This window comes from Oncorhynchus mykiss, chromosome 22 (genome assembly GCF_013265735.2).
Source record: "Oncorhynchus mykiss isolate Arlee chromosome 22, USDA_OmykA_1.1, whole genome shotgun sequence".
Taxonomy (NCBI): Eukaryota; Metazoa; Chordata; class Actinopteri; order Salmoniformes; family Salmonidae; genus Oncorhynchus; species Oncorhynchus mykiss.
Genome location: NC_048586.1, coordinates 25933033 through 25947597, shown reverse-complemented (window position 1 = coordinate 25947597; position 14565 = coordinate 25933033). Strand labels below are relative to the sequence as shown.

Below are 14565 nucleotides of genomic sequence, written 5' to 3'. Positions count from 1 at the left end.
GGATTTAGAAAAAAATAGGATTGCAATGAAATTTCATAAAACATTTATTTCTCAATCGGAAAAAGGCTGTGCTACCAAGCCTGTGCTTCGTTCAGCCTCACACACACACATACACACACTCACACACCTTGGTGTTAATGATTCATCTCTCTTGGCCTGTATCTGCCGGGGTTACTGTACTGAACCCTCATACACACACATCCCTCATAAATATGGACCAGATTCCACTCCTCCATATTCATATCCCACAGGAACCCTAATTTATGCTTTTACTACTTCTGGGTTAGTTATTGGTATTCATCATAGAGATAAATTAATTATATGGTCAACTGGTATTATTGTGTTTGAAGATGGTTCTTGTTTTTTTAATTATATGAATATTTACTACCTGGTAGCCAGATGTGTTCGTTTCTGCTTTAGCCAACTCTGTTGTCATTTGGCAGTTGTCTAAACCATAATCGGTTCTGACTACCAGGCTAAATATTTAATCACTCTCACAGTGAAAGGATCTGAATTGTGAAACTGCCTAATGAGATATTTAGATGTTACACAGAATCCGCACTAAGATCTGTGTTTTCCCCGGGTTACTGTCAATATTCTGACTGGGTCACACAGTGATCTTCCCATCATGCCTCTGTGCTTCCTGTTTGTAGGCCCAGTGAACCCAGCGGGGCCAGCAGGGGGATCAGGGGGATCGCAGGTGGGGGGTCAACCGCGGGCCATGATCTCTGCAGCAGCCAGGCGCAGAGACGCCACTCACAACGAACTATACTACGAAGAGGCCGACCATGACCGACGGGTCCGCAAACGCAGAGCCAGGTGAAAGAGAGGGGGAGGAGAGGGAGAGGAGAGGGAGAGGAGAGGGAGAGGAGAGGGACTCCGAGTCACTTAAAAACAAATAGGTGGTGTGAAAGGAAGGAAGAAAGATGGATGAAAGATACATATGTATGCTGCTTAATGTAAGGATTAAAATATAGATGAGGGTTTCGATAGATGGACATAAGAATTGAGGGCTAAATGTTGGCCTGTGTGTTTTTATAACTTGTAGGATGCAAGAACAGATGAGTGTACAGTATACTGAATGTTTTCTGTACATTGTTGTAACGTTAGGCTAGTGGTGGCTGTGGAGGAGGCCTTCATGCATGTGAGGCGGATGCAGCAGGAGGAGCAGAAAGCATCCCCTGGGGATGTGATGGACGTACGGGAAGCGGCCCTGGCCATCTTCCCCTCCATGGCCCGCGCCCTGCAGAAATACCTCCGAACCACCAGAAGGCAGCACTGCCACAGCATGGACAGCATCCAGAGACACTTGGCCTTCTGCCTCACACACAACATGAGCCCCAAGGTAGGCAAGCTTCAACTTCTTGGTTCCAGATCATCCCCTGGCCACTATCACTACTAGACACCTCTTGGCCTTGGCCCAACATAACAATCTCTATAGCAATATGATTGTGTGTGTCTGCTTCTGTGTCTCTTCAGGCATTCCTGGAGGCCTACCTGTCCCCTGGTCCTACGCTACAGTATGGTCGAGAGCGCTGGATGGCCGGTCAGTGGACTCTGGTCAGCGAGGCTGCGGTCACTAGCGGTCTAAAGGAGGACACAGTCTTCTCACTGAGGTGTCTAGATTTCAGCCTAGCGGTAACAGTCAAGTCCATCCCCTACATTGAAATGACAGAGGAGTACGTCGATCCAAAGTCACACAAGTTTACCCTGAGTCTCCAATCTGAAACATCAGTCTAACAGACGCATGTAGAAGAACTGTGGGAATTCTAGACTTGTCTTTTTTGAGTTCAGTTTCTTAAACCCTCTTTTACTTTGACATGCTATTTTGCTTTTGTCTTCTATTTATATTACCGGTGTTCATAAAGATTATTTTGGCTACTTTGAGATTTGTTATTGTACGTAATTGATATGAACAGATGCATATTGGATATTGTAACAAGATGAAGTGTTAGCTGGTCATATAATAGTTAATAAATGGTAGGGATCCCCAGCCCTATGGCTCTTTTGGAGTGAAGATGACCGATGGAGAGAGTTAGGGAACATGCTCTGATTTCTATTGTCCTGAGGCACACTGGAACATTGAATTATGTCAGCGGGTTTTCAATACACTGTAGATGACCCTCCCGCATTTTGTTCTTCCTCTGTGTGTGTGTGTGTCTGTGTGTGTGTGCGTGTGTGTGTGACTGTGTGTGTATGTAGGGGGGTATTTTCATATGGTCTGCCCTGCTAATATGAATGAAATACTACCTAATAATCACAAACAGTTCAGGTTCAGTTTTATCAAACTAAGAATTGCTTTTCTTTACAGTTAATGGATTGTACATGTGTGTTTTTATATACGGTTGAAGTCGGAAGTTTACATACACTTAGGTTGGAGTCATTAAAACTCGTTTTTCAACCACTCCACAAATTTCTTCTTAAAAAACTATAGTTTTGTCAAGTCGGTTAGGACATCTACTTTGTGCATGACACAAGTCATTTTTCCAACAATTGTTTACAGACAGATTATTTCACTTAGAATTCCCTGTATCACAATTCCAATGGGTCAGAAGTTTACATACACTAAGTTGACTGTACCTTTAAACAGCTTGGAAAATTCCAGAAGATGTCATGGCTTTAGAACATGGGTGTCAAACTCTGGCCCGTGGGCCAAATTTGGCCCGCGGGGTAATTATATTTGGCCCGCGAGACAATACCAAATTACTACTAGAGCTGGCCCGCCGGTATTATACAGCGCATTCACCACTAATACTACGAATCCCATAATGCTCTGCTGTTTTCGCGCGCCAATCAGGACAGGACCCAGAAACGCTCTCTCCTCTGTGACAGTAGTCATAGCAACATAGACGCTACAACTGTCAGCGAGCTAACCCTTCCCAAAAATGGCGAAAAGAAAGGCAGAAAACAGGAGCTTTCTGGACAAGTGGGAGGTAGAATATCTGTTTACATATGTAAAAGACAAACCTGTTTGTCTTGTTTGTGGAGTCAACGTGGCTGTAAGTAAGGAGTACAACATTAGACGACACTATGAAACGAAACACCATGACAAATACAAGGACCTGGACATGACTCAAAGGAGCCAGAAAGTAGAGGAGATGAAAAGAAGTTTGGTTTCACAACAGAATATGTTTAAAAAAGCCACATCACAAAGCGAGGCTGCTGTAAAGGCTAGTTATATAGTGGCAGCAGAGATCGCAAAATCAGCCCGGCCCTTTAATGAGGGAGAGTTCATGAAAAAGTGCATGATGAAGGTTTGTGACCTCGTATGCCCAGAGAAAAAACAAGCATTTTCAAACGTGAGCCTGAGCAGGAACACAGTAGCTGATCGCACATGTGATCTTGCCACCAATCTGTATGACCAGCTGATGGAAAAGGGAAAAGATTTTGTTGCGTTCTCCCTCGCTGTGGATGAGAGCTGTGACGCATCTGATACTGCTCAGCTGTCAGTCTTCATCCGTGGAGTGGACTCAAATCAAAAATAGGAGCTATTAGGATTCAAATCAATGCATGGCACAACCACAGGAAAGGAAATCTTTGAGGAGGTTTTCAAATGTGTAACTGAAATAAAGCTGCCGTGGGATAAACTCGTTGGATTAACGACAGATGGTGCGCCAGCGATGTGCGGTAAAAAGAGTGGACTGGTGGGCATGGTTCGGGAGAAGATGCGGGAAGAGAACTGTGCAGGTGAGCTAACTGTTTACCACTGCATCATACATCAGGAAGCACTGTGTGCCAAAGCCCTAAAGATGGAACATGTTATGACCACAGTAACACAGGTAGTTAACTTTATAAGAGCCAAAGGTCTAAATCACCGCCAGTTTAAATCTTTTCTGGAGGAGTGTGGTTCGGAATACGCAGACACAGAGGTGAGATGGCTAAGCAGAGGAAAAGTACTGAACAGATGTTTCGAGCTGCGTGAGGAAATATGTCAATTCCTGGAAACCAAAGGGAAGGATACAGCAGAGCTCCGGGAGCAAAAGTTCCTGTGTGAGCTGGCCTTTCTCTGTGACATCTCGAGCCATCTCGATGCGCTGAACCTGCAGCTTCAGGGGCGGGGGCGCATCATCACAGACATGTACGCTGCAGTGAGGGCCTTCAAAACTAAACTGTGCCTGTGGGAGAATCAGATGCTGCAAGGAAACCCTTGCCATTTTCCCTGCTGCCAATCCATAAAAGCGCAGATCTCTACCGCCGTGTTCCCATGCGCACAGTTTGCTGAAAAACTCAGTGTTCTCGCCGCTGAGTTTAGCCGGCGATTTGCCGACTTCGATGCCCAGAAATGCAAGTTTGAACTGCTTAGTAATCCCTTCGCAGTTGATGTGGAAAATGCACCAACCAACATCCAAATGGAGCTGATTGAACTCCAGTGCAACGACACGCTGAAGTCAAAGTATGATGCTGTGGGCGCCGCACAGTTTCCACGGTTCATCCCTGACACAATGCCTCATCTCCGCACCCAAGCTGCTCAGATGCTCTCCATGTTCGGCAGCACTTATCTATGCGAGCAACTTTTCTCCTCGATGAAGATGACCAAAACAACTCACAGGAGACGTCTGACTGATGAACATCTTCGCTCGATACTGAGGATTTCTTCAGCTCAGAGCTTGAGCCCAGACATTGATGAACTAGCATCCAAGAAGAGATGCCAGGTATCTGGCTTGGGCACATCAGATTAGACCAGTGTGCAATAATTAACGTTTTCTTTATGCACTTTTTCTTGCTACAAGGCATGGGCTTGAATGGTTGATTGATTTATTATCATTTTATTTGTAAAATTATTAGCCAGTGGAAAAAGTTTATTTTGGTATTTAAATCAGAAGGCTGCAAATAGAAAAGAGGCATACCATTTTTATTTAAATTTTATTTATTTAATAAATTAATGCCATTGATGTGTTTTTTCATTTGAAATTCGATTTTGCATGTCTCCACTATTAAATTATATATTGTATGGTAATAAGCGATGCTTGTTCCATATTCAATGTTAAAGCAAAACTTGTTTGGGTCCATATTAAAAGGTTAATTTGTTCAATGTTGGCCCGTGACTTTGTTCAGGTTTTACATTTTGGCCCACTGGGTATTTGAGTTTGACACCCCTGCTTTAGAAGCTTCTGATAGGCTAATTCTCATATTTTTAATCAATTGGAGGTGTACCTGTGGATGCAAGCAAGGAGGCCTACACACCTGACTCAATTACACCAGCTCTGTCAGGAGGAATGGAAGCTTGTGGAACACTTCCTGAAAAGTTTTATCCCAAGATAAACAATTTAAAGGCAATGCTACCAAATACTAATTGAGTGTATGTAAACTTCTGACCCACTGGGAATGTGAGGAAAGAAATCAAAGCTTAAATAAATTATTCTCTCTACTAATATTCTGACATAAAGTGGTGATACTAACTGACCTAAAACATGTAATTTTACTAGGATTAAATGTCAGGAATTGTGAAAAACTGAGTTTAAATGTATTTGGCTAAGGTGTATGTAAACTTCCGACTTCAACTGTATGTAATGTCTTGTGTTTTTATTTAAAAGTTATATTTGATTTGATTGAGGCTTTTCTACCTGGCTGTACAGTTTGGCTGTATAGTTATGGAATTATATGGATGAAAAAGGTTCTGTTATTGTACTCCCCAGGATTCCTAGACATATCTGTAAGAGGTTGTCCGAACCTGTTGGGCTCAAACCCAAAGCGGACTATTGCAGAATACTACAGTTGAGCAAACAAAGAAGCTAGTAAAACCGGAAGAAATGTATTCATATTCATTTTGAGTGAGAGATTTTCTGTACTTTTCTGATTTGGAGTCTAATGACAAGACATGCATTATATGTGTGTATTATCTTCAGATGAAAGAAAGCTATTATTAAATTTCTACAGAACCTAACCCTGTAAACTAAGAGAAACCGATTTGAGGTTCAAAATGATACATTTCTCATGTCTTTTTTTTACATTGTTTGATATGGTATGTTCCTCAGTATTGATGTTCAGAGTGCAGACAACAGTCTCCTTATAGTGAGGGAAGTCTATAGTCACAAGAGTCTGTACAACTGGCACAGATATGGGATTTTTATGCTTATCTCTGTGAACTCAATATACAGTATTTGTTTGTTTTAATATTGTATTGTTTTAGCCAAATCTTCCCTATTACATGTGCATATTATTCAAGACTATGTTAGAATGAAATGGTTTGTTATTGTAATTGTACAATCATTGTTGTCACCAAAAGGTTACATGTTTTTGAGGATTTTATACTGATTAAATTATGGCTGTGAATATTTGCCTGTTCGAATTCACCCTTTTATTCGTTTTTATCTTGAGGTGACCACAGGTTATAAGTGTTGGATAGGTCAAAGCAAGGTTGCCAACCAATTGCTTTCCCTAATCTAACCAATTCCTATATGTGACTACTTCAAGGAAGGGAGAAAGGATGTATTTTTCAAGTATTCGACCAGGGCATTTGTCTCCTTGTATGTCTCCTTCATTACAAAGGTGCCTCTGTTTTAAAACACATATGATGTATGCTCAATGTGTTTGTTATTGTATGCAAGTATGTTCGTCCAATAATGTATGGTGTGTGTGCGAGTGCACAATTGCCATCCTAAATGTTGTTCTGACCAATTCGGTCTCAAGTTTTCACTGGTGTTTTTTTTTTTTAAGATTTACATATATGGAATTACAATAACTGTATAAAGATTCAAATTTGTAAAATAAATATTTGTATGAACATTTTCAACATTCTCATATGACTTTATTGTTGGTGTGTGTGGTGCTTTGTATTTGTCTGTGCACTAGAAAGTATGTAAGTGAGACTATTGGGTGAGAGAGTGTCTGTCTGCACTGTCCAGTTGAAGACGAGAGAGAGAGTGAGTTCATATCTGAAGCCCCCTTCACACTACTGCACCCTGGGCTTACAGAACACAGGGATCTCTCTCCTGCCACTTCACATATTCTCTCTTCTAATTGCCCACTGAGGGAGAGAGAGAACAAGGGATGAGTCAAGGAGGGAAAGAGACAGACAAAGAGAGAGTGAAACATGGAGTGAGAATACATGAGACAAAATTATCAGAAATACAGTGTAGACATTGTTAATGTTGTAAATGACTATTGTAGCACAACAGTTTTTAGATGTGCTAACATAATTGCAAAAGGGTTTTCTAAGGATCAATTAGCCTTTTAAAAGGATAAATTTGCGAACTATGGATTAGCTAACACAACGTGTCATTGGAACACAGGAGTGATGGTTGCTGATAATGGACCTCTGTACGCCTATGTAGATATTCCATTAAAAATCAGCCTTTTCCAGCTACAATAGTCATTTACAACATTAACAATGTCTACACTGTATTTCTGATCAACCTGATGTTATTTTAATGGACAAAAAAATAGATTTTCTTTAAAAAAACAAGTGAATTTCAAAGTGACACCAAACTTTTGAACTGTAGTGTACATATTTAAATAAAAGAGTTGTGGACATTGCAAGGTGTGAATTTATTTATTTGACATTTAACTGCACCATGCTCTGCCAACTGAGCCACACGGGACTCAATAGTAATAACAAAGATACAGCCACTGTGGCATGGAGAGAAGGGACTGTGTGCACTGAAATCCAAACCTAAAATGCAATAATCTATACACAAAGCATGCATTAGAGGGCATGGTTTGGAAACAGCAAAATACACAAAGATACCACACTTTATTGAGGTTTAGGATAGTGTACAGCAGCAGTTCACAGATGTTTTTTTATTTAACTAGGTTAAGAACAAATTCTTATTTACAATGACGGCCTAGGAACAGTGGGTTAACTGCCTTGTTCAGGGGAAGAACGACTGATTTATACCTTGCCAGCTCGGGGATTCGATCTAGCAACCTTTCGGTTACTGCCCCAAGGCTCTAACCGCTAGGCTACCTGCCGCCCCATTGATCAAACAAAATGTTGATTTATGTCTTTGTCTTGGTCGCCAACCATTTTCATAAATTAGTAGAATTAAGGGAAGGATGGAAAGTACTGTTTGGGTTTTTCTCAAGTATCTCTGTTTGTCAGCACATTGTTAATTCTCTTTTTCAGATTGATTTCAGTTTATCAACAGATCTTTTTCCAGATTCATGAAAAACAAAAGCTGTTAATGGGTTTTCTTATAATGCAGAGAGGTTGACTTAGGCCAGACACGTTGTACAAAATCTTCTATAAAAGCGTTTAGGTCTATTTCTCTCACCCTAAACGTTGATGATAGTACAGTAAAGAGACTATACAACAATGTTATTAATTCTAGATGACAAATTCACAGTTTTTGAATTATTCATCATCGTCGTCCTCGTCTTCTTCATCATCAGAGTCATCCGAATCATCAGAGTCATCATCAGAGTCGTCGTCGTCGTCCTCCTCCTCCTCATCATCGTCGTTATCATCATCCTCTGTGTTGACCTTGCCCGACAGGACGTTCTCTATCCAGTCCGCCAGCTTCTGGGCTGTGAGCAGATCTTGTTCTTCCATCTCCAGCCAGATGCTGTCAGCCTGTCCAGAGGAAGAGAGAGAGGTCAGGGTCCAAAGGTCATGGACCATCATGAGTTAGATCTAAGTTTCACAATTTCTGACTGGTTTCCACCAATTCCTCATGCTGTATTGGAGCTGTTCGGGGACTCACGTCAGTAACGTTGACCACGCCGATCTGAGGTTTGAACAGGTCCACCTGGAAGGTCTTCTCCCAGTAGGGGATAAGCTGAGGAGAGTGAGAGAGAACACACTGTGAGATCTGAAACTGTAGGGACTTGAGTTCATGTAATCCTGTCTGTCCGTCTGTCTGTGTCTCACCAGTGGGAAGTCATCAGGGTCGATCCAGATTATGCTGAGACCAGGGTGGTGGGTGTTGTCTCTAGCCACCTCCTTCAGCAGCTCCAGGAACTCATAACCATCTGAACACCACCAAACAACATATTAAGAAGGTTAGTCTGTGTTTTATCATGCCAGGAGAAGTTTGTTTGATTTCCTGAAAGCTATGAACCATTTCAGTGATTCTCAGTTTCAGATAAGACTGATAGGAACCTATGTTGCAAAGCTGATGTTGGCCCTGATCAAAGCTTATGTTGGCCCTGAAGCTGATGTTGGCCCTGATCAAAGCTGATGTTGGCCCTGATCAAAGCTGATGTTGGCCCTGATCAAAGTTGATGTTACTGTAATATGGATGTATTTTTTTTTTTTACCAGGGTCCTCCTCCTCTGCGAAGGCCACTATATGGCTCCCCTCCACAACGTCCTCCTGAAAATGAGACATCATGAGACGCTGTCCAAGGTTTGACAGAAATGAACACACTTACTGTTGTACTTGCCTTTCTTGCACTAACCCTTGAACTTGCATAAGGTAAATGAAATGACAAAAAAACTCACCCATGTCTCAAACATGTCCTCTGCACGCAGCTTTCGCAGTGTTGGCCTGAAAACATTACACAACGTTATCAGTCACAGACCACTGATCAGATCATCAGAATGAAGTGATCCTGTTCTGACAGCCGCAGTAGGGCTGCAGGTAGCCTAGCGAATAGAGTTTTGGACCAGTAACCGAAATGTCACTAGTTAGAATCCTGAGCCGACAAGGTGAAAATATGTTGATGTGCCCTTGAGCAAGGCACGTAACCCTAATTGCTCCAGGGTTGCCGCTGACCTGGCCATGACCTGACTTTCAGGGGGAAATGGGATATGCAGAAAACACAGGACAAATATAAGCACCCACCCCCAAAAAACTATTACACCATACCTTCTGTGTTCAGTGACGAAAGCCACGATCTCCTCCTCAGAGTTGGGTCTGTCAGGGAGGGTGACGGGCTCCTCCATGAAGGGCTCGTAGAAATCCACCTCGTTCATTTTCAGGGTCAGCTCCTTGGCCACCTTAAACACCACAGACACCAGAATCAGCACCCAACTTGCATTGACAGGACCCCTTCTCAAGACCAAGGACATAAGATATCTGTATACTCACAGCTTTCTCAAAGGTGGCAAAGAATTTGATGTAGGGTTGGAACTGCTCTGCAGCCTCCTTGAATGCACTGTAGTCTGGAGGAAAGGAGCGGTTTATGAAGAAGAGAAAGGAGTGGATGGGAGGAGGGAGGGAGGAGAGCAGAGGGCATTTGACTTATTTTGAAGATGGTGTACTACTGTATAACCACTATTCTATAACTACACCATTTCTTATCCGTTGAACAGAGGTAGTCCTTCAGCATTTAGAATAATTCCCCTTCTGCTGCTATCATTTACCATAGCTGTCAGTAAGCGTCTACTATCTTGTGTGTGCTAGCTAGACTAGGATTGGTCTTTAGGGAGATGCCATTGACACATACGTATACTGAAATAACTGAGCCCCGGTCAGGGGTGAGACAGCCGCCTTGCTTATCATGAGCGCGATTTGGTGTCTTACGATAAATGGAAAAATATTTGGCCCTCGCAGCTGTGTGTGGAGGGAGGGTCAAATTGGGCATGTAAATCCATGGCGATGGTAAGTTTAAAATTCCCTGGTTATTATCAAGGCCAGGGGATCAGCCAATAGCCATCCAACCCTGGCCATCACACTAGCATGACAGGGAGCACATTTAAACAACCTTAACACATACACACAGAGACATACACAGACAGATTGTCAGAAAGACAGACACACACACACACACTCACGTTCTGAGTCCTCGTTCTTAAAATATCCAATGAGGCGGATGTCTTCCTCCATCCTGTCGAAGGCCCTCAGCTCCAGAGCATTTCCTATCACCTCCACAGGCTCCTCCAAAAGCTAGAGAGAAAATAGCATAACATAACAGTAAGCTGATCCTAGATCTGTGAGTAGTATCAATGAGGGCACCCCCAGTCCACTCACGTCTAGAAGGAACTCCACCAGGGTGTCGGCAGAGAGCATGCCGTCAAACTCAATCACACGGTCTGCCTTGAACACATACACACTGCCCTCTTCCACCAGGCCTGGGGTCAGAGGTCAGGGGTCAGAGGGTCAAGTACAGACCATTATTTACAACCATTCACTGAATGCTTTACAAAAACCTTTTGGTGCTTCATGTAGTATGCTTCATAGTCATGTAGTATAATAATAATGATGAGCAACTATAGTTCGCACTGAAGTGTTGATGTGTTTCCTTACCCAGCTTCTTGGCAACCTTGGTGTCTTTGTGGGAGTCTACCATTCCAAACCCAATCTCCTTTTCCTCCATAACCTGAGCAGCCAGCTGGAGATGAAGACAAAAGTCAGTTAGTGACATTCTTTCAACGGCATCATAACACTTAAATTGGAACAGTGTCCAATAGAGCCCTTGTTGTTCTACACTCAGGAACTATGATCCAGTTTGAAGCATGTTTGGCAGGGGGACAGGGCTGAGATGAGGCTTAGTTGGAGTGACGTTATTGAGTAGATAATGGTCCAGAGAACAGAACAGCCCCAAGGCAACACACACACACACACACACACACACACACACACACACACACACACACACACACACACACACACACACACACACACACACACACACACACACACACACACACACACACACACACACACACACACACACACACACACACACACACACACACAGTCATATGATGGCTAAAAGTGCCATGCTCCATATCCATGCCAGAATCCTGCAGCCATTGTGGTCTCAATAGGTGAGGGTCTGCCAGCCAAGGCCTTGAGCTCTGACAGATACCAAGGCAAATTGAGGCTAAGAATACCCGACTGACCGAAATATCAGGAGGGGAACAGTGATTAGTCTGTCTTCATCCAGATAATATGTTGACAGGTGATCATTCAGGGCTTTGAACATCATGTTTGAAAAGCACTTTATGAATACAGTTATCGGTGTTAACATTTAGAAGCATGGACTCTCCATTGGTTGTAGACAAGAAGAAAGTATTTGTCATACTTTTGACAACTCAGCAAAGTGGTACATTTTTCAACCTTTAGCAAACCCAAACAAAGAACACATAGGCCTAGACAGAATACAACACAACATACATTACCACATGCAACATGGAACAAGTAGCCATTATCAAAGCATGAGATACTGTATGTTGATGAAACATTGACAGAGTGATGAAGAAAGGCCAGAAGTGGACTCTTCAAACAAATCTCACTCTGTTGGCTCCTTATAAAATAATGGAACATGGATGCAATCCGATACAGATAACCTGTAGTGAAGCAATAGAGCAAGTAATTATGTTAATTATGATGACCCAGGGCCCTGACCCTAGTACGGTCCACCTGTGGTGAGTTAAATATCTGGGGCTATTAGGAGTGAGAGACTGTGCTCAGGTTATCTGCTGCACATCATACTCTAACTCAACACAAGCCATGAGGAGCACAGGACAGCTAGAGAGGGGAGATTAGGCCATAGTAGTCCACTGTCACAGCTCTGCTGAAGTGGGATAGTAACTGACACTTTACTTGAAGTAGCTTCAAATGAAGTACTCTTTACCTTATAAACGTATTCATAGCACATTATAATATAGATGCCGTCATAGAACATTAGCGAATGTTATAATCAGTTAGCCAACTTTCTAGTTAATAAATATTCATGTCATTGACATAGTATTTTAAGACCGACTCAATCTAAGTGTAAAAGCAAAACAGGGAGAGAGACAGACCTACTGCAATGCCCTTCACATGTATAGCTCAATAACATAAAGGGCATGTGTGCCGGTCCTATTTGTGCCTGTGGCAGAGAGCTGGGGTGAATAATATACATTACTATGGGAAGTGCCGAATGAATTAACAGAAATAACCTTAACTGACAGCACTGGGGAGCCAACCTTAACTGACAGCACTGGGGAGCCTCCCTCCCTCCCTCCCACACACACACACACACACACATCTCAAAGTCATAAGAATCACTGAGTCTTGGGTCTTGGCTCAGTCTTGGGTATGTATCCAATCCGATTCAATCAGAGTTGATCATGTTTAATTGAATGACAGCCATTTTATGACAAAGTTTTATTACAGTCTCTCATTCTAGCTCTCACTCTTAACCACTTCAGTAAATTGTGGGTTCCGTGCCCATTGGGACACTCTAATGTCTAGGTACTGTAAATGATTTATGGAGTGGGTCTAGCTGACCCAGTGACCCCAGATTGTTAAATCACCTCAGTCCAGCCCAGGTGCTCCCCCTCCCTAGTGACTCTCCTCTTTCTTCTCCACCCACCATCTCTTTCTTCTCCTCCTTATCTCTCTCTCTCTGCCTTGTCCTCCTTCATCTTTTCTTCACCATCTCGTTCCTAGACTCACCATCTCCCTTTTTCTCGCTTCCTCCTCCTCAGGCTTACCTCCAGCACCATCTCAGTCATCAGGTGTTGTTTCTGCAGCTCCTTCCCATCAGGGATGGGTTTGTGGTACAGCAGACACATCATGGTGTACTTCTTCATGGCCTTCTGGTGGTTCTTGTTATTGATGTCGATGACTCTGTCTTTCCCGTCATAGCGAGGGAACTCCAGTCCCTTCTCGGTCTGAACGAGCGGCAACAGAGACAGGCACGGGAGCAGGAGCAGCCACAGGGCAAGCATGGTCTAGGGACGTGTTATGAACGACCACACACCCCGAGAATCACAGAGTAACTTTTAATCACTAGATACGGCCTCCACAAGAGTACTTAGGCTGAGGAAGGTCAATAAACTCCCTACAATTGAAAAATACTTCTTTTTTTTAAACAATAGATAGAGAGGTGTAGAATAGCACGTTGCCCTTAAATTATAGTATAAATCTCCTTGAGTCTCCTTCCAAGCAGTCCTCTGTAGTCCAATGCCCAAGGCTTGTTTAGGAACCAGCGATCCTCTCTCTCCCTGTTTCACTCCCTTGCTCCCTCTCTCCAGCCGAGACAAAGGGAAAGAACAGACCTGACAGACCTGGAGCGCTGGGGGGCTAGATACCGTACATAGCAGCGACCCTCTCCCCCTGGCCACCACACACAGGCCCATTTTTAGGAGACCAGTTGTTTAGGTGCTAAAAATAAATAGGTGAGTGAGAGAGAGAGATAGAGGGAGAAAGAACACGAGAGGAGATAGTGGGTTTTAACAGGCCTCCGCTCTCTGCTCACACTCTCACACCATGGCGTTTCTACTTGGCATGTTGGGAGGAATGAGAGAGAGCTGTGCTGAGGATATTTAGGGGTGTAGAGATTTTGGGATGATAGTAATCTGGGGTCTGCATATCTACAGTTCTAACAGTCACTACAGATTGGGTTTGTAACCATGAGCATAAAAAGAGACTCCTGAACAGTGCTCAGCACCGTGAAACGGGTGTTCCCAACAGGTTAGCATTATGCTAACAGTGTCCCACTCCACAACGTCTAGTGTATGTTGATAGATGCATGCAGTGACAGGCTAATGGACAGCGCCTGAATGCAACTAGAATATAATTGTGGCAGCTTTATAGTGGCTACTTTAACACTAGCTATCCCATTACTGTGGTAGTTGGTGCAGTTGTCTGTTAGAGCATACTGTTGGAATCAGACTAGGGTAGGGGGAGGTGTTGGCTGGGGGTTACAGTTACAGTCAAAAGGAATAATCAGACAAGGAGACTCTGACGTT

The 14565-nt window shown here is 43.1% G+C and overlaps 2 protein-coding genes across 3 annotated transcripts in view; one reads left to right on the top strand and one right to left on the bottom strand.

Moving 5' to 3' along the window:
• Positions 1–2465, top strand: part of LOC110501638 (vang-like protein 1) — a 56092-nt gene extending 53627 nt beyond the window's left edge. For both annotated transcript variants that reach the window (XM_021579338.2, XM_021579339.2), the window contains 3 exons: positions 654–819; positions 1111–1345; positions 1480–2465. In XM_021579338.2, coding sequence (XP_021435013.2) covers positions 654–819; positions 1111–1345; positions 1480–1740 — 662 coding nt within the window. In that variant the 3' untranslated portion in view covers positions 1741–2465. The remainder of the gene's footprint in view (positions 1–653; positions 820–1110; positions 1346–1479) is intronic.
• A 5012-nt stretch (positions 2466–7477) lies between these two features.
• LOC100301670 (cardiac calsequestrin) lies at positions 7478–13620 on the bottom strand. The gene is given in 12 exon segments (NM_001160499.1): positions 7478–7813; positions 8017–8512; positions 8643–8717; positions 8810–8910; positions 9199–9253; positions 9382–9427; positions 9749–9879; positions 9971–10044; positions 10657–10768; positions 10853–10953; positions 11129–11213; positions 13306–13620. Coding segments are annotated over 11 exon segments (1236 nt in total). The 5' UTR covers positions 13543–13620; the 3' UTR covers positions 7478–7813; positions 8017–8293.
• Between the last annotated feature and the right edge of the window lie 945 nt (positions 13621–14565).